We start from the raw sequence: 21,670 nt of genomic DNA, 5'->3' as shown, positions 1-21,670 counted from the left end.
TGACACCCCGGACCTCATTATATGTGAGGGCCTTATGCACCTATCCTTTTGCAATGTTTATTTTGGCCTCTTAGCTTAGCAGGGCCAAACCCCATGACTCATAACGTGTTGCTTCCCCTAAGACAACCTCCCGTTTTCGAAAGTCCTACAGGCTTAAGCCCGATAGCATGATTAAGCGACCTTTATCCCTGTGTTCCGACCAGGGACTAGAGAGTTTTTCTTTAGTGGATTTTTGGCGTCCACACTTGGTATGCCAGCAAGTGAAAGCAAAACATCAGTGGCCTGCAGGCTTATTGCAACCACTTAGCATTCCAAAATGGAAATGGGATGATATAGTCATAGATTTCATGACGGATTTTCCACGAACAAGTAAGCAGCATGATTCGGCTTGGATAGTAATAGATAGATTAACAAAGTCAGTTCATTTCCTGTATGTTAAGACTTCGTACCCAACAGATCAATACGCAAACGTTTAAGTCCAAGGAATAGTACGACTGCATAGAATCACTAAGACAATAGTATTTGATAGAGGATCGGTGTTTACATCGAGATCTTGGAGTAATTATTTGCCGCTGATAGAATTCTCCTACAACAATAGCTACCAGTCAACAATCGGGATGACACCCTACAAGCTACTTTATGGAAGAAGGGTCGATCGCCGTTGCATTAGGACGAGGTAGGAGAAAGGCAACTACTTGGACCTGAAGCTGTTAGAGGAGCTCAGGATGTAGTAGCGCTGATTAGAAAGCATATGCTCGCTACTCAAAGCCGTTAAAAAAGTTATGTGGATGCCAAGCGGCGTGATGTGGAATTCAAAGTCGGAGATCAAGTTTTCTTAAGAATATCTCCTATGAAAGGTGTGAAGCGGTTCGGGAAGAAAGGTAAACTTAGTCTCAGGTTTATAGGTCCTTTTGAGATATTGGACAATGTGGGAGCAGCTGCCTATAGATTAGTCCTACCGCCAGCTTTAGCAGATAGTCATAATGTATTTCACATATCAATGTTGCATAGATATGTGTCAGACCCATCTCACGTCCTCAAGTACGATACGATAGCACTCTAGAAAGACTTGAGTTACGAGGAAGGACCGGTTAGCAACCTAGATAGAGGCATGAAAGAATTACGGTCTAAGAGTTTTCCGATAGTCAGAGTCCTATGGAGAAATAGTTCTGAACAGGAGGCAATGTGGGAGTTGGAGGAAGACATGTTAGATCGATATCCGGAATTGTTTGATAAATAAATTTTGGGGACGAAATTCTTTTAAGTAGGGGAGAATTGTAGAGTCCCAGAATTTGACTTAGCTAGTTAGATAGTAGTAGTAGTAGTAGTAGCAGTAGTAGCAGCAGCAGCAGCAGCAGCAGCAGCAGCAGCAGCAGTAGTAGTAGTAGTAGTAGCAATATCTAGTATTAATTTGTAGTATGTTAGATTCCTTAGATTTTGGTTCAAGTCGGGACTTAGTTGGAAACTCCTAGCAATAGTTATGGATTTTATAAGTTTAACCTATAGTTTAAGAATATTAATTATAACATAAGGTTTGATTAATATTGTTGGTTATTAATATGATAATTATTATAACCTAAGGTTTATATAGAGCCAATAAGAATATGACACTTGTCATGAGCATGGTTATTCCTAAGGTTTAGATAGAGCCAATAGGATTATGACACTTGTCATATGCATGATTATTAAGGAATTATTATTTTAATGATAAAATAAGAGAAATATAAGACTTAGTATTCACCAGAATCTGTTAGGAGCATGACATTTGTCACAATTTTATTTATTTGTGGATTAGGTTGTTATTTAGATAATTAAATAGATTTTCCGTAACTTTAGGGTACTGTAACTTTCGATCTATTTTTGACCTAGTTATATTATGAATTTCGAAAAATAGTATTTCCAGAAAGTTGTAGATAATTGAATTAGCTTTCTAACAGTATAAAGATGGTCTAAATCAGAGTTCTACAGCTCCAATTATATTGATTTTACTGCAGGTGAGTTTAGAGTTACGAGATTTAGGGAGTTAGAAGTTAGGATTCTATTTGTTTTTATTATTTTTGTTTTTAATTTTAAAAATCAAGCTTTGACTTCTTAAACCTCTCTCTGAACAATTTGACCAAGTCCTAAGCCTTTGACTGAAGAATATTCAAATATTTTCAATTAAATTCATTCTTTTTATTCAATGCCAAAAAAAATATCTTTATTCCTAGAATTCTATAAATAGGACTTAGAACCCAACCCTTTCACTTACTCTTCAGCTGTGATCATACTCCAAGGTGTTAGGGAGAACATAAGAGCGATACACTTGGGTGGGAAAGGAAAAAAATTATCATTCTTAAGCTTTATCAAACACTTGGGAAGTAAGGATTAGAGTATTTCGGTATTGGAGTTAGACCAATCTATAAGGTCAACAAAGGTACCCTTATTCTTAAGTTCAATCCTGTTTGATTCCTTAGTTTCTTTAGTTTTCATTCAGATTCTAATTTTTGTTATGATTTTGTCGTTAGGTTTTTAAGTTCTTTGAACTTAAGGTGTCTTTTCGGTAAGTTTTCTCTTGGTGGTTTAGTTCTAGTCTTTTCATTCTTTATTCTTTAGAAATACTCACCATTTGTATTGCTGGTTTTAGGAGTGTTCCAAATCCCGTCTTTGTTATCAAATATCCCGGTGTTGGTAAGGAAAATAGGCTAGACCTTGTATGTTTGTATGATATGTTATGTTATGTATAATATGTTATGATAAGTTTATGTTTTAATATGTTATGATTTACCCTACCTCAAATATTAGACATGGGACGTAGATGGGTTATCACTCACCACATGTGATCTAACCTACCTCAAATATTAGACAGGGGACGTAGATGGTTTCTCACATGTCATAATGGCCATTATTAGTATAGTCTTATATGAAATATGTTTATGGTATGCTTATAGTATATGTTTATTATATGTGTGTTTTTCATATGTTATGATACGATTTTATGTGTATGTTTATGGTGTTAGTAGTTTTTCCTTGCTGGGCATTAGGCTTATTCCTTTATTTTTAGTGTGATGCAGGAAAATGAATATGGAAGGCGGAATGATTCTTGGTAGCTTGGCTTGTGTGTTGAGGATGGATGGAATGTGTGGACTGCGTGCCGATCGAGGATGAAGTTATTTATTTTTAGTCTTTTAAATCATGTTTTTCCGCATTTAGTTTTGTAAACAATTTTCTTTAGTTTAAAATTATGTTTTATGTTTTAAACAATGGGTACTCATGCCATATTTTATATTATTATGTATTTGATACAATATTTCGAGATTAAATAAAGTTATATTATTTCTTATGTATCTTTCCCAAAATAGTAGCTATGTCTAGTAGATCTAATGATCCGAGGTCTTAGAAATAGTTGGGTCATTACATCAACCTTTCCATTAAACCCTTCAAAAATATTCTACTCAAAGCAATTAACCATACAAGCAAGACTTGTATGAATGATCAACAAAGCCAATGAAGTTTTAGGGCACCCTCTTCTTCCACTACTACAAAACTATATTTTTTATGCCACATTTTACGTGGCGCAAACAGAGTTATTGTGCCACGCGTATACGCAATAAAACAGATATGGGCACAAAATTATGGCATAAGTCTCAATTTCTTAAAAAATAATTGGCAATACGACCCCAACCCCAACCGAGCCTCCCAACCCCGCTACCACCACCACCACTTAGAAATGCAAAATTATAGAGCAAATCTAAAAAATTATACAATACCTAATTTAAAAACTCCAATTCTCATAAGAAATCTCAATGCATCTAACTAAACAAAAAAAATACCAAATCATATAAAAAATTCAATAAATCTAATACCAAATCAGCCAACCCCAACCCCTAAACCGCATTTATATCAACCTGTCCTGGTCCCCCAAACTCCAAACCAGATCGTACTAGTTTGGATTTTCCTTAATGTTGCGAACCAAGAAAAGAAAAAAGGGAGCTTACTGACAGCCCATACCAGCCCCCATTGTCGACCCATGCCAAGCCCCCGTCACTGGCCCATATGTTTACAATAGAAAGAAAGAGAGTGAAAGTGACACTACTAGGGGCGGAGGCTTTAACTTCGGTTTTTAGGTTTGATAGACTTCGGTTTTTACACAAATCAAAACCGAAGTCTATCCATGCAAAGTTAAAAGTCACAAAAATCCGAAGTTGAAAGAAGACCTTTAACTTCGGTTATTTGGAAAAAACCGAAGTTGAAATGGGACATTTAACTTCAGTTATTTGGAAAAAACTGAAGTTAAATGTCTTTTTTTTTTTTTTGAAGAAAAGTTAAATGTCTTTTTTTAACTTCAGTTTTTTTCCAAATAACTGAAGTTAAAAGGGGACATTTAACTTCGATTTTTTCCAAATAACCTAAGTTAAAAGTCCCCTTGTAAAATCCAAATTTTCCTATTATTTATCCAAATTTCTCATTTTTAATATATATAATTTTATTTTATAAAGTTTAATTTTCATTTAATATATATCAAACATATATAAAGTTTACGAATCTTATAAAATTAAATATTTTATATATTCATGCACGTTTCCTAGTCTAAAGTTTTTATATATACATTCAACTAAATAAAGTAGCTATAAAACTAAATTTACATATAAATAAAATAGGTCTAATAATAAATATAATTACTTTATAGTTTATCTTAAACCAAAATAAGCTATAAAAAAAATAAACCTACTTTATCTTTGAGGGCTCCATCAACAAAAAAACAATATTATATATATAAAAAAACATAATTAATAAACCCTAAAAAAAATTAAGCAGAGTTTCCTCTCAGTCTCTCTCTATATATATATACAACATAATATCCCAATTTCAAAATAACCTACAAATTCAATACAAACACAAGAATCAAATATGCATAATATTTCATCCTTACATCACCGCATAACGTAATTTTTCACTTCACTAATCTTCAAAACTAATTTACACTAAACGATTTTAACTCAAATTCTATAAGTGAATGTTGCAATATTAATAAATAAAATTAACAAATTCACTCACCTCCAATTATGATCTTCACCACCAATTGAAAAGCAAAATACCACCAAAATAGCAACCCTCCTCGAAATTTAAAAAAACAATCAAACTTAGTTACATATATAAATATTATAAATTATAATTACATATAATTTTTAGTATACATAACAAAATTTCTATAGTAAAGTTTACCAATGTTTACTTATATAATTTAATTAACCAACAAAATTGACTTGTAACAGTGGCAAACACACATGATTTAAGATAAAGCTTATTATAAATAATAACATATTGTAAACTATTATAATGAATAAAATAAATGAGAAAATTATTAACAAGTTATAAATAAATTCATAATAATATATAAAATAAAAATATTCAAACTTCTTTTAATACTCAAAATCATGATTAGAAACTCATAAATTCTATAGTTAATAAACTCATTATATATTAAAGAAATTACAAATAAATTTGGAATATTATAAAAAAAAAAACAAAAATTTAGTGATCCATACCTATTATGAAGTTCAATAACACCTTTGAATGCTCAAAATCCAGTCAAATATGGAAAAATCGCCCATGAGCGACCCTCTTTCAAACACATGGCCAAACTCCATTTTTTTCTCTCAAAAATAAAAATAAACTAGTTCCTATGATCTATTTCAGTTTTTTTAATAAGAAAAATGGATGAAAATGATGAAAGAGAAGAAAAAATGGTGGAAAATGGCAAAACCCTCATCTCTCGTACTATGAAATTGGAGGTTCTGCGATTTTGCCTCTGTTGTGATTGTGGATAAGAGACCTGAAGCGTCAAGGGTTAGGGTTATATTAAAGACTTTTAACTTTGGTTATTAGCTAAAACCAAAGTTAAAAGTAGTCAAGGGCTGCGTTTGGTTAAGCGAAATTGAGGACTTTTAACTTCGGTTTATAGCTAATAATCGAAGTTAAAGCTAATAACCGAAGTTAAAAGCTACTTTTAATTTCGGTTATTAGCTAAGAACCGAAGTTAAAAGTCTTCGATTTTGCTTAGCCAAACCCGACCCTTGTTCTTTGAACTTATAACTTCATTTATTTATTTACACATACAATTTAAAGGTATATTAATATATGCATATATATACTAGATACAAGTAACGTGTAGTGCACGTTTTCTTAGTTTTATTTATAGAATTTATTAATTATTTTTATTAAATTTATATTAATGTCATATAAATTTCAAATAAATATCTTATTTTAATTAAATAATTTATTTATTTTCGTTTAAGTTTATGTTTGTTCTAGTTTTTGAATTTGGGAGTGACAACAAGAGATTATATATTATATGTTTAATGTAATATTAAATATTATAGGAAGATTTTAATTTTAAGTTTTTTTCTAGTTTTTTTAGAAAAACATTTTGTTACTAATTGACAGTAGATTATACTATATGTTTAATACGATATTATTATAATAAATGAGTTTGAGTTTAATTAAATTTTATTTAAGTTATAAAACATATGATTTTATTATTTTTAAATAATTATAATTGTAAAATATCTAAAAAATATTATATTTTAATTTGTTTAATTATTTATTATTTTTAAATAATTATTATTGTAAAATATCTCTAAAATATCTTATTTTAATTTGTTTAATTATTTATTAATTTTAAATAATTATCATTGTAAAATATTTTTAAAATATTATATTTTATTTTATTTTATTTAAGTTTAAGTAATGTTTATAAATTAGTTAAATATAATAATATTCAATTAAATATAAGAATATTTTATTAATGTTAAGATTAAATAACATTTAAAAACAAAATTGTTTCTACACACTTTTAATTAAGAAACATGATGGAATATAGCTGCTCACCAACGTGACATAATTAAAGGAAAGTGAACATTCTATAAATGATTTCGCATTAATAACCGACGTGGCAGAACAAATTATTAAATTAAAATTAATAATCCAACAAATAATCTGAAGCAATGGGTGTGATTTGGGAATGTACATCTATATTCGATTTAATTTTCTAAATTTAATAATTTATTTAGATTTTTTTTACGGTTATTTAGAAAATGATTTAAATACATTTCTGTTAGATATTTTTATTTGATTATATAATACGATAAGCTATATTTAAATTTAAATATATTCTATTTGAATGTAATTTTAAAAAATAATAAACAAAGATAGCATATATTTAAATTTCAATATAAAGTATTTGAGTTTAATTTTTAAAAGTCAATAAAAAAATATCTAAAAAAACAGAAACAAGGAAATACGATTAGGAAATTTAACGTTAAAATAGAAATAAGGAAACTTGGCTGTATATAATTAAAGAAACTAGGCTTCAGTTCAATCAATTTGATCATTGAAAGGTTACTTTCTTTTTTCCTTACGTACCAAGAAATACTTTCTTTTTTCATTACGTAGCAAGAATGGAGTTGCAATCGAAGAAGACCACTACATGCAAGCATGAGGAGGATCATAGCCATAGAAGAATCAGAGCACTTGCTCAGGTGTGTTACAAAGCTCTTATGAAGGACTATGGTCATATGGTATCAATTGTGGTTCAGGATTTTGGTGAGAGGAAGAGCAACCTGAAATTGCACACACGAAAACGAGGTCGTCTTCGGACTCCCATTGTTACCACTGATGAATCGAAAGAATTCCAAATGAAGAGAAGGAGGTCAAATGGCGGTGTAGTTGGGGGACCGTATCCACCACCGCCTATTCCTCAAGCAATGAGCGATGTCATTCGTAGTACTGGTCACCATCACCATCACCTTCCACTTCTGGTTATCCAGAAGAAACTCTTTCATGCTGATATTCAGGCGCAACAGAATCGCATTTCGATGCCTTTGAATCAGATCAGTTCTGATGGTTTTTTGAGTGAGGCTGAGAAAAAGAAGGTCGACCAAGAGGGAATGAATGTTCGATTCATTGAGCCGAGCATGGAAGAAAACAGACTAATACTGAGAAAGTGGTGCTATAAGAAGACGAAGAATGTGTCTGTCTTTTCCTATGTGTTTAACAAAAACTGGTTCGGTGTCGTTGAGAAAAATGGACTCAAAGTGGGCGACATTGTTCAAGTGTGGGTTTTTAGAGACAAGGACGGAAACCCTTGTTTCGCCATGGTCAATCTCGGCGAGGACGCTACTGACTGATCTCATCATCAGTCTCGGCAAGAGACGGCATCTCATTTGGTGCTACTACGGTCAAATGTGTCAATGTCATAGCATAGTTTTAGTTTTATTAGTTTCTGTATTTAGTGATCAATCCTAACAAATGTCAAGTTCACTGTACTCTTTCTACTGTACTTTAGTTTTTGTTTATCTATATGCTGATTAGTATCGTTTTTTTTATTGTTTTGTTTATTTTTTTGGTAATATCATATATATATATAGTTGTTGTGGGTGGAGCTTGTATGGCTTATTGATTGGTGGGCAGGCGTTAAGGTGTTCATCAGCTCCTATACATCGTCTTTTATTTATTTTTCTTTAACGAAATATATTTTCTGTTTATGCTCTTTATTTTGATTTATAGTATGCTGATTGCTATGAAATTTTAAGTTTTCTATTATGTATAATTCCTTTTGAAAAAGGTCTGTGAATGTTTAAAATGTCACCGGTAGAATTCAAATTAATCTTTCTAGCTACGAAAGTGGTTCTTTGGAACATTTTCATGAAACTGTTGGGTTGCTTCATCGGTGGATAAGCATTTTCAAAGAGCTTCTTTCTAGTGACACTGATTATACCTACATTAAAGGTGCTCACGAACTTAGAATAGTAAATTAAATGAATGGAGATTACACCTACTAGAGCTCATAAACATGGAATAATAAATCAAACGTATCAGGACAATTTTGAAGTGAATGAAACTCTATGTCATTTGTCAATTCCTGGAGCTGGGAGTACTTTGATTATGGACTCAAGTTTTGAATCTAGACTACAGTTTCAACATTTTTCGTTTATACCTGTTTTTTTGGGGAAATAGAGCCATGCAGTGGTGCAAGTATCAAGTGGCTGAACTATCTTCACCACAATTGGCTTGTTGGATGGGTTTTGGCTCAGGCATGTAGACAAGATACTTCAGTGTCATAAAGCACATCCTTACAGTATCATTAACATCATCAATAATGTCATATCTTGTGCAGTGACAAGGATATGTTATTATTTACTCAAAACACAACTTGTGCTTCTTTCATTCTGTTTGATAAGGACTAATATTTTTGGTGCCATCTTGAGTCCTTTTTCAAATTATTGCTCTACTTGATTGCTGAGTTTATTCATGCAGCGGTCGGGTTGCCTTGGGAGCACATTAGCAGTGATGAAGAAATCATCAAAATTTCTACCGGTATGTTTTATTTTGCAACTGAAATGTTTTGCCAGCATGCTTGGATATCTTTGAGTCCTGACTTTTTATTTTTGGCTCTTCTATGATATAGTCCTTCAACATTGCTGTAGCATCCTTGGATTTCACTACTTAGGGATTTGATGCCCTTTCATAATTTCATCACGGATTCATTCTACATCAAAGTTGTATCTTTATTCTGGCACATTGGTGCCATTCTCCTCTAATGAGAAATATCATGGACAGATGTCGTCTTGTGCTTAGTGCATGTTTGTGTTTACTTTTGACTAGTCTCATTAATCTCATTGAACCTTTTGAGTGTATTTGCAGTCAGGAATTCGACGGCTAAAGGACTATCCCTTGCCCTTCTGGCTGGCTCTTTTTGTTGAGGGGACACGCTTCACACAACACAGGCAAAACTTTTAGCGGCCCAGGAATATGCAATCTCGACAGGTCTGCCTGTTCCTAGAAATGTTCTGATTCCTCGTACCAAGGTCAAATTTTCATTCCAACTTTCTTAATCTGCTTATTTCTTTATCTATAAAGTAAAGATATGCATGGGAGGGGTGATGGAATTGATATTTCTAATGTGATTCTTGGGGTTGATAGCATACTGAGAACAGAGGGGTTGTAACATTTGGGAGAACACATGATTTGTACTGCAATAAAGATGACTTTACATTTGTGCTTTTTATTCAATGTTAGACCTTACAGACAGACATCAAGCTAGGCTTGAGAGAAAGGACCATGGCAAAAAATCTATTTGTTTTGTGATTTTAATTATGGGACTAAAGCAGCTTTGTCATACTGTATTAGACTGTTTCTCTGTTCATGTTGTGCTAGTCACACAATTCCAGGAGACGGAGGAGTTATTTTTAGCTTACATGCGTTCATTTGTTCCAGCTGTTTATGACGTAACAGTGGCCATTCCCAAAACATCTCCTCCACCTACAATAATGTTAAGACTCTTCAAGGGGCAACCATCTGTGGTATGCTACTGCTTTACTGAAGATTTCTTAAAAAAGATGCATCAGTAGTCAACATAAACATATATTATGCTCCCGAGTAGATTGCATTGAACTTGGAGTTCATGTTATTAGGCACTTGAAAGAAATTTAGGACCATAGAATAGTACTGTTGACATAAATATGTTCAGTTGTTGTACCAGTGTGCTTGTTGCTTGTCTGGATGAGCGCTTACTTATTTTAAATGATAGTAGAGGTCATGTTGAGCTTTACAAGAAATGGTCCCTTCCCACCAAAGCCTGTCTTCCAGTTACTTGAAAACAATTAGATTTCTGAGAATACTATGTGTCCTCCTCAGTAAGACATGCTAATTTTCTGTCACCCGCCCGCCCACACGTTAGTCAATATTAGTCTGCATGCAATGCATAAATTAACATTCTCCAATTCCTTTACATTACTCTCCTTGTTAAGAACAGAGATATGCCCTGTATTGGTTATTAGCCATGTTATTAATTGTAATTAAGTTAGTTAATCACTGTTAAGTGTATTGCTTCATTTCTGTTATTAGTGGTCGCTTGTTTACCAACACTAGGGCCACTTGGCAATATGTAATTGGTGCTTGTATTGCTTTATCAGAGTATAAATACAATATGTTCCCCTCAGCAACAAGTGTGCTGAGATTTCACCATTACTGCTCTCTGCCTTTTTTCTCAAACTTTGTCTTGGTATCAGAGCCAGGTTGGCCTGTACCCATGTCCTCACAATCTCAGAACCCACTGGCCACAACCACGGCTGCAGCAGGTGCTGCAAGCTCTTCGACATTAGTCCCTCAAACTTTCACCCAGCCGTTCAACACACTTAACCAACCATTCCCTTTGAAGCTTGACCGAAAAAATTATGTGCTATGGAAGACTATGGTCTCTACTGTGATTAGAGGTCACCGACTGGACGGTTTTGTTAATGGGACTCGACCATGTCCCCCTGAGTATGTGCCAGCTCAAACAACAGTGGAAGGTGAACCGGGTTTTGGAGTGACCATTAACCCAGATTTTGAGCAATGGATAGTTGGAGACCAGCTACTAATGGGATGGCTGTATAGCTCAATGACCGAAGGAATAGCCACCGAGGTGATGGGCTGTGAGTCGGCAGCTGCACTATGGAAAGCACTGGAAAATTTGTATGGAGATCATTCAAAGTCTAAGATGGATGAGACAAGAACACTGATTCAAACAACCAGGAAAGGTTCGACGCCCATGGAGGAGTACCTGAAGCTGAAAAAGAGCTGGTCCGATTCTCTAGCGTTAGCAGGAGAGCCTTATCCAGAGAGTCAACTCATTGCTAATGTGACCTCTGGACTGGATATTGAATATTTACCCATCATTTTGCAAATAGAGGCTCGTGCATCCACTACTTGGCAGGAACTACAAGGGATCTTGCTTGCTTTTGACAACAAAATGGAACGTCTCCAAAATCTGAGTATCAACAACAATGCAAAGTCTGGCCACTCCCTGATTTCCCCAAATGCTAATGTAGTGAATCGGTCCACATTCAATAGAGGACGCAGCAGCAACACCCATCACTCAACACCAAGTAATCCAAACAGCTTTCGTGGAAGCTATACTCGAGGAGCAAGTAATGGAGGATGAGGACGTGGTGGACGTTTCAATGGACCCAAACCCACATGTCAAGTTTGTGGGCGTTATGGGCATTCTGCAGCAATATGTTACAACAGATACGATGAATCTTACATGGGTTCAGATCCGAAAGCTAACAGCCATACCAATCAAAAGCAGAACCAGCAAGCAGCTGCTTACATCGCATCGCCAGAGGTAGTTGATAGTGAAGCCTGGTTTGTGGACAGTGGAGCCAGCAATCATGTGACAGCTGATGAAAGTAACATGGGGCAGAAACAAGAATACGGTGGTAAGGAAAAGTTGGTTATAGGTGATGGTAATCAACTAACCATTTCACATTTGGGTATTGGAAAATTACATACCAATGTTGTGTCGAAACCTTTACTTCTCAATAACATGCTTCTGGTTCCAACTATTGCCAAGAATCTGATCAGTGTGTCTAGTTTAACAGCAGATAATGATGTGTTCTTGGAGTTTCACTCTGGTTGTTGTTTTGTGAAGGACAAAATTACAAGGAAGGTGCTGCTGGAAGGAGTGCTTAGAGATGAGCTCTACCAGTTCAAGTCATCACCCACGAAATCTGGTTGTAATCAAACACACCCTCTGTATTTTTCAGGTGTCTCAAGTATGTCAAAATCAAGTGTTGCTAAGCCAACCAATGTTTATGTTTCCAAGAAGGATGTGTGGCATAGGCGTCTAGGCCATCCCTCGTCTAAAATTCTTAAAGCTGTTTGTGATTCCAACAATGTAAAACTGTCCAAAAATGAAATAGAAAATTTCTGTGAAGCTTGTCAATTTGGCAAATCACACGCCTTACCCTTTAAACTGTCTACTTATAGAGCTTCTAAGGTGCTTGATTTGATCCATACTGACCTGTGGGGACCTGCCCCAATTGCATCTAACACAAATTTCAGATTCTACATACACTTTATTGATGATTTCAGTAGATTCACTTGGCTTTACCCCTTGAAACACAAGTCAGATGCACTAAATGCTTTTGTTGAATTTAAAGCTTTTGCTAAAAACCAATTTGAAACTAAGATCAAAAGTATTAAATGTGATTGGGGTGGTGAATATCAGGTGTTTGAAAACCTTGTTAAAACCAATGGCATTCATTTTCAGCATTCTTGCCCACATACTTCAGCTCAAAATGGTAGAGCTGAAAGAAAACACAGACACATAGTAGAAATGGGATTAACCCTTCTTGCTCAAGCCAAAATGCCACTCAAATACTGGGTAGACGCCTTCCAAACTTCAGTCTATTTGATAAACAGACTCCCAACTCCAGTTTTACATGGAAAATCACCATTTGAAACTCTTTACTGTAGGAAACCCGACTATAAACAAATGAAAACCTTTGGTGCTGCTTGTTACCCGTGCATAAGACCCTATCAAAGCCATAAGTTTCAGTTTCACTCATTGAGATGTGTCAATTTGGGGATCAATGATTCGTATAAGGGATATAAATGTCTAAGCACAACTGGCCGAATATACATATCCAGAAATGTTGTTTTTAATGAAAAAGAGTTTCCATTTGAGAGTGGTTTTCTAAATACTCTAGCACCAGAAAAACAACTTGTCATCCAAAATGAGTCATGGTCTCAACTTCTCAATATTCATTTCAGTCCCTATCATCGAGTAACCACAAACAGATCCAGCTCTTCACCATCTCGGGCAACTCCTGAAGTACCTCCAACAGCAGCACCTTCCCAGCAAGAGGTTAGCAATTCTATCTCTGTAAGTTCAGCACTTGACACATTTAACCATGGAATTGTGGTGCCAGAAACAGTTATGAATACAGCCCAAAATGAAGAGAATGTTGCTGAAACCACTGAGTAGACTGATGGAATAAGTATACCAGGTCCCTCAACTGAAGCAAGAATGACCAGCAAGATGCCATTTCACCCAATGATAACAAGAGCAAAAGCAGGAATCTTCAAACCAAAAACATACTTGAGTGAATCCAAGTGGACAGCGCATGATGAAGAACCCAACAGTGTGACTGAAGCTCTGAAACACGATGGTTGGAGGAAGGCCATGGAGGAAGAAATTGAAGCATTAAAAGCAAACAAAACATACACTCTTGTTCCCAGACAAAACAATCAGAACCTAATCGGCTGTAAGTGGGTGTTGAAAATTAAAAGGAACGCAGATGGGTCATTTCAGCGATATAAGGCACGAATGGTAGCAAAAGGATATCACCAAAGAGCAGGAGTAGATTATGGAGAGACTTTCAGCCCAGTTATAAAAGCATCCACGGTCAGAGTAATTTTAAGTATTGCAGTATCTAGACACTGGGAAATCAGACAAATAGATATCAATAATGCCTTTCTAAATGGGCATATTGAAGAGGATATATACATGTGCCAGCCAGAGGGTTTTGAAGACCCAAAGAAACCTGATTATGTGTGTAAATTACACAAATCCCTGTAGGGACTGAAACAAGCCCCAAGGGCTTGGTTTGACAAGTTAAAAAGCACACTGTTGGAGTGGAAATTTCAGAACTCAAGGGCTGATACTTCTCTGTTCTTCTACATAGACAACAAAGTCATTATTCTAGTGTTGATCTACGTTGATGACATCATAGTAACTGGGAACAACAATCACAAACTAAATGAGTTCATTCAGCTGTTGAATAGAAACTTTGCCTTGAAGGATCTCGGTGCACTTCAGTTTTTTCTTGGAATCGAAGCCGTAAGGGATGTTACGGGTCTATACCTTACTCAAACGAAGTACATAGATGAGCTACTGAAAAGAAACAACTTGCAGCATCTCAAACCTTGTCCAACACCCACAGCGTCGGGCAAGTCATTGTCCTTAACAGATGGAAAGGAAATGGTTCATCCCACAGTGTACCGAAGCTTGATTGGAGCCTTACAGTACCTATGTCACACTCGGCCAGATATAAATTATGCAGTGAACTTCCTCAGTCAATTTCTTAAAGCTCCAACAGATGTTCATTGGAAGGCAGCTAAAAGAATATTGAGGTATTTAAAGGGAACTCGCACACTTGGGCTACATATTTGCTGCAGTGATAGAATGAACATCACAGGATACTCAGATGCTGACTGGGCCAGCAATGTGGATGACAGAAAATCAGTCGGAGGCTACTGCGTTTACTTGGGGGATTCACAGGTATCTTGGTCATCTAAGAAACAAGCAGTGGTATCCAGATCTAGTACAGAATCTGAATATAGAGCCCTTGCTCATGTTAGTGCAGAAATCACATGGATAGAATCGTTACTCAAGGAATTAAGGTTTCCTCAACCCAAAAAACCAATCACCTGATGTGATAACACCAGTGCAAGTGCTCTTGCCTCAAACCCAGTCTATCATGCGAGAACCAAACATATTGAGCTGGACATTCATTACGTTCGGGACAAGGTACTCAAAAGAGAATTAGAGGTTCGGTACATACCATCCGCAGATCAGATAGCAGATTGCATGACAAAAGGATTGTCTCACACACGGTTTCACTACCTTATCTCCAAACTTGGTGTGAAGATCTCACCCTCTCGTTTGAGGGGGGGTGTTAAGAACAGAGATATGCCCTGTATTGGTTATTAGCCATGTTATTAATTGTAATTAAGTTAGTTAATCACTGTTAAGTGTATTGCTTCATTTCTGTTATTAGTGGTCGCTTGTTTACCAACACTAGGGCCACTTGGCAATATGTAATTGGTGCTTGTATTGCTTTATTAGAGTATAAATACAATATGTTCCCCTCAGCAACAAGTGTGCTGAGATTTCACCATTACTGCTCTCTGCCTTTTTTCTCAAACTTTGTCTCTCCTGCAGGTACATGTACACATCAAGCGGCATGTGATGAAGGATTTGCCTGAAAGTGATGATGCTGTTGCACAATGGTGCAAAGACGTATTCACCATCCTTATGCAATTCTTGATTCTCTTCTCTCAGTCAGAACGTTCAACTCCTGCCAAGGTACCTTAGTGTGATCTCATTTTTAAATATTATGCTTTTTTTTATCCCCTTTTTGTACAACATAGTGGGTATGCATATTGGTTCGTTTCTTGCTCTAGTTGATTAGGATAAATTTATACTCTTTAAAGAGGACGGTATAGAATTATTACTGAATTAGCAATTTAGGGCTGGAAAAACCACACCTACAGTTCCTTTTGTATTTTCTTCTTAGGTTGAAAGGTGTAATAGGTGAAAAGTGGATTACTTTACTTTTTCTTTGCAGATTGATCACTTTCCTATGATCAGTTTCAGTTTTTCTTTCCCTTTATTTTACTCCCCATTTTGGTGGTGTTATTTGTATTACAGTAGTTTTCTTTTGGAAAGTAATTTAACTTGCCTTTTTATAACTATTTATTTATAAAGAAAAAAAAAAATTAGCTTGTTGTTGCCTTCCCGAAAGGTTTTTTTGTGTAAGAGATTAATATATCAACAAACGATAACCTTATTATATAATTAGAGAAAGCATGCCTTCTCCATGAATTATATCTGTGACTTGAGTTAATACTACTCTCTTTAACTGTCATTTATTCAAGAATAAAAATGGAAATTCCTTAGTGATGTTTTTATTTATTTTTCTAATGACATTTGTCGATATATTTATTTACTTTTTGTGGTAAAGACCAACTCTCTTGATTGATATAAAGTACAATGACTATAATAAATAAAGGAAGGAAAGGAATTTCTACCAATAAAATATGTTTATAATTCAAGCATATTCGTAATGGAATAGAGATTCAAGAAAGACAATATAGCTATTTTCTTCAATATAGCCTCGTCTACGGTCTCCCTATATTCTAAACTATTTGGATTCTTGTCCAATTATTCCAGACTTTGTAGTTTTAGTTGCCTTTGTTATTCGTAGCTTTGACTATAATTCTCTCACAAACTTGCGCTTTGTTCCATTCTGTGTCTTCTTAGGTTACTCATCTACTTGGTGTATATGATTATACTCTTCTTCCTCTCATATTTACGCTTTTTAAATTTGTTGAATCTATTTTTCATTTTGTTACAACACAAACTGATCAAGATCGTCCTTCTCTTGTAACACTATCCAATTGGTGTCCCATGCAGTTTCCGTTATCATCACATCATCTTCTTTCTCAGGCTTTTCTTCCTGCCTGCCTCAATCACCCTATTTTTTCTCGACCACTCTTAAAAACTCATTCCATAATAGAAACTCAGTCACTGCATTTCAGCTCTATCTCATACTCCTCATACACCATTACATCTTCATTGTGACATACCACCCACCATTCTTGTTATATCTCATTCTCTTACCAGTGTTTCTGCACACAAGGTCAGCCCTAAATAAAATAGGATTGGATCCTAAGAAATATTAAAAATTAAGAATTTTTTTTATATAAAGTTTCTAAACGTTTATAGTATTTTTTAAAAGAATTTAAAAAAAATGATCCTTTGGGCTAAGGGGTCCTAGGCATGGATCTAGCCCGCCTTAAAGCAGGACCAGCCCTGTCTGCACCTCCACTAACCACTTCCTTCAGCCTCCTCACCACCCACCTCCACCCATTACCTCCTTACCCTTTTACCCAAACTCATCTTGGGTCATTGTTATTAGATTAAAAAATAATATCAACAAACCAATCAAAAGCTTAACCGTACAGTTCAACTCAACACTATAGATGTTGACGGTGAGAACTCGTCAACTAAGTTGAGTTGGAAAAAATTATCAAGTCAAGATCACTAAGGGAAAAGCTGTAGAAACTTAAAAAATAACTCAAGAACAATGACAGAACAATAATGGAGAAATCAATCTTTCATTCACTCTCAAACCCTTGCTACAGTAAAATTTCCAACCCCCTTTCAGGTGGTGTTAGAGTTCCTTTTATAGTAGGCTCTAATGGCCCTTGGTACATGGTGGTCCAGGAGACCAAGGGGTACATAAGTACTATGTCAGGGGAGTGGCTTCAGAGGTTGTGGTCGTACATCCAGTACAGGAGCAGGTGTCAGGAGGATGTCTCCACTACTTGTCCGTACTCATGCCAGAGGAGTGGTGGCAGACGTAGTGGTGCAGGTGGTAGTGGTGTCGACTCTGACTCCTGGCCATAGACGTACGGGCCATAACTCCTATCCTTGCATACCCACTCCTGGCGTTCCCACTACATGTCTGGTAGGGGTACCATATCCGTACTTTGACTTCTTTAGGTTTGTAGGTACATTCGATATTCATGCGTGTACCTTGCCACTTGTGAGTATTCTCACCTCCAAGGCCATGGGCACGGGACCATGGGGCCGAGGCCATGGGCGCGATGCCATGGAGCGTGAGGCCATGGGGTCGAGGCCATGGGGTCGAGGCCATGGGTGCAAGGCCATGGGCATGAGGCCATGGGGCTTGAGGCCATGGGGGTGAGGCCATGGGGCCGAGGGCATGGGCACAAGGCCATGGGGCCTAGACCATGGGGGCGAGGCCATGGGGCCGAGACCATGGGGGCGAGGCCACGGGGCCGAGGGCATGGGCGCAAGGCCATGGGGCCTAGACCATGGGAGCGAGGCCATGGGGCGCGAGGCCGAGACCATGGGCGTGAGGCCATGGGGCGCGAGGCCACGGGGCCGAGGGCATGGGCGCAAGGCCATGGGGCCGAGACCATGGGGGCGAGGCCACGGGGCCGAGGGCATGGGTGCAAGGCCATGGGGCCGAGACCATGGGGGCGAGGCCATGGGGCCGAGGGCATGGGCACAAGGCCATGGGGCCTAGACCATGGGGGCGAGGCCATGGGGCGCGAGGCCATGAGGCCGAGACCATGGGCGTGAGGCCATGGGGCGCGAGGCCATGGGGTGCGAGGCCATGGGGCCGAGACCATGGGGGTGAGGCCACGGGGTCGAGGGCATGGGGGCGAGGCCATGGGACCGAGGGCACTTTCGCTAAGGGCTCCTGTGAGACATGGGTCTCGTGTCGGACAAGATATTAGGCTGCTTTGGTTGCTCGAGGCTAATTGAGGGAAACTGTTGACTATGGCTCTGGTCAATTTTTGGCATTCACAATAGATAACCTTGAATTTACTATGCCAAAACTCAAGTCCTTGGAGACTTTAAACTGCATCAAGTTTTGTCTAATGAATATGGTGCTCTTATTTGAAATGGAATTTTATTATTATTATTATTATTATTATTATTATTATTATTATTATTATATCCTAAAGGGGTGGAGAAGGAATTGACCCCATGGCATCCGAAAAATGACCCCGTCGCCACCCCATTACCCTTTAGACGAGTAATCGCGGGGCCACATTCCCATAAGGAAAATTTTCATCTCTATTTACACACACAATTTAAAGGTATATTAATATATATATATACTAGATACAAGTAACGTGCAATGCACATTTTCTTAGTTTTATTTATAGAATTTATTAATTATTTTTATTAAATTTATATTAATGTCATATAAATTTCAAATAAATATATTATTTTAATTAAATAATTTATTTATTTTTGTTTAAGATTATGTTTGTTCTAGTTTTTGAATTTGGGAGTGACAACAAGAGATTATATATTATATGTTTAATGTAATATTAAATATTATAGGTAGATTTTAAATTTAAGTTTTTTGCTAGTTTTTTTAGAAAAACATTTTGTTACTAATTGACAGTAGATTATACTATATGTTTAATATGATATTATTATAATAAATGAGTTTGAGTTTAATTAAATTTTATTTAAGTTATAAAAATATGATTTTATTATTTTTAAATAATTATAATTGCAAAATATCTAAAAAATATTATATTTTAATTTGTTTAATTATTTATTATTTTTAAATAATTATTATTGTAAAATATCTTATTTTTTTTTAATATTTATTAATTTTAAATAATTATCATTGTAAAATATTTTTAAAATATCATATTTTAATTATTTTATTTTATTTTATTTAAGTTTAAATTATGTTTACAAATTATAGTTAAATATAAGAACATTCTGTTAAATATAAAATAACAGTTAAAAAAAAATTGTTTCTACACACTTTTAATTAAGGAAAATGATGGAATATAGCTGCTCACCAACGTGACATAATTAAAGGAAAGTGAAAATTCTATAAGTGATTTCGCATTAATAACCGACGTGGCAGAATAAATTATTAAATTAAAATTAATAATCCAACAAATAACCTGAAGCGACAAGTGTGATTTGGGAATGTACATCTATATTCGATTTAATTTTCTAAATTTAATCATTTATTTATAATTTTTTTTATGGTTATTTAGAAAATGATTTAAATACATTTCTGTCCGATATTTTTATTTGATTATATAATACGATAAGCTATATTTAAATTTAAATATACACTATTTGAATGTAATTTTAAAAAATAATAAACAAAGATAGCATATATTTAAATTTCAATATAAAGTATCTGAGTTTAATTTTTAAAAGTTAATAAAAAAATATCTGAAGATAACAATATCTATAAAAAAAAACAGAAACAAGGAAATACGATTACTAATAAGGAAATTTAACGTCAAAATAGAAATAAGGAAACTAGGCTTCAGCATTAATTGAATGTGCTAATGTATATAATTAAAGAAACTAGGCTTCAATCTTCATTGAATCAATTTGATCATTGAAACATTTACTTGTTACTTTCTTTTTTCCTTACGGAGCAAGAATGGAATTGCAATCGAAGAAGACAATTACATGCAAGTATGAGGAGGATCATAGCCATAGAAGAATCAGAGCACTTGCTCAGGTGTGTTACGAAGCTCTTATCAATGACTATGGCCATATGGTATCAAATGTGGTTGAGGATTTTCGTGAGAGGAAGAGCAACCTGAAATTGCACACACGAAAACGAGGTCGTCTTCCGACTCGCATTGTTACTACTGATCAATCGAAAGAGAAGTCCAAATCAAGATAAGGAAGTCAAATGGCAGTGTAGTTGGGGGACCGTATCAACCACCGCCTATTCCTCAAGCAATGAGCGATGTCATTCGTAGTACTGGTCAGCATCACCTGTTGAGTAAAATTTAGAGTACACAACTCTAAACTTACTAATATTGGACCCAAACAAGTAAACAAATTACTTGTATTATACCACAATAAAAGACACTACAACACTTTCCAAAGACCACTCACAATTTGAAGAGAAATAGACACTCAATAGGAAGCTCACAACTTACACTCAAAACACCACACTAAGAATACAAAGACTTATTTTTTTGGAGGATGCCTAACTCAAATGCAAGGGAGGTTATTTATAGTCCTCACCAAGCAATCTACACCATACAAATATTAAATTGAGAAATAATCCTAGCCATACATTATTACCACATTCTACACACTTCTCCTAAAAAAATCTACTTTCTACATCCTTCTACAATTTTCTCTTAAAAATATCTTCCACATTTGTTGAGAAGCTTCCATTGTCTTGGCTTTAGGTAAAATGGATTGGGCTTTTATTTACCTTGGGCTTGGACATTTGGACTTTTTGGGCTGACATTGATTCATAACACTCCCCCTCAATGTTAGCTCTTATTCTTTGTACTATGTCAAGTTGTTGACGAAACTTTTCGAGCTTGCTTGTACTTAGACTTTTTGTGAACAAATCTGCAACTTGATCATCCGTCTTGATCTGTTTCATCTCAATTTCTTCTTGCAGAATCTTTTCTCTGATAAAGTGATAGTGCACGTCAACATGCTTCGTTCTTGCATGAAAGACTGGATTCTCCGCCAAACGAATTGCCGACTGATTGTCATAGTACATCGGAACTGCATAATCTA

At 35.6% G+C, this 21,670-nt stretch overlaps 2 protein-coding genes across 2 annotated transcripts; both read left to right on the top strand.

The window, feature by feature from the left end:
- The first annotated feature begins 7,439 nt into the window (after positions 1–7,439).
- Positions 7,440–8,168, top strand: LOC133833058 (B3 domain-containing protein At2g31420-like). The gene has a single exon (XM_062263317.1). The coding sequence runs from the start codon at positions 7,440–7,442 to the stop codon at positions 8,166–8,168; it is 729 nt and encodes a 242-aa protein (XP_062119301.1).
- Positions 8,169–9,987: 1,819 nt separating this feature from the next.
- LOC133831392 (uncharacterized) lies at positions 9,988–16,250 on the top strand. Its single transcript, XM_062261664.1, has 2 exons — positions 9,988–10,343; positions 15,752–16,250. The coding sequence occupies exons 1-2, from the start codon at positions 10,053–10,055 to the stop codon at positions 15,902–15,904; spliced, it is 444 nt and encodes a 147-aa protein (XP_062117648.1). The 5' UTR covers positions 9,988–10,052; the 3' UTR covers positions 15,905–16,250.
- Positions 16,251–21,670: the final 5,420 nt, after the last annotated feature.

The sequence above is a fragment of the Humulus lupulus genome, chromosome 4, assembly GCF_963169125.1.
Source record: "Humulus lupulus chromosome 4, drHumLupu1.1, whole genome shotgun sequence".
In the NCBI taxonomy this organism is placed as follows: Eukaryota; Viridiplantae; Streptophyta; class Magnoliopsida; order Rosales; family Cannabaceae; genus Humulus; species Humulus lupulus.
The sequence above is the reverse complement of the archived record's forward strand: the minus strand, read 5'-3'. Positions and strand labels throughout refer to the sequence as shown.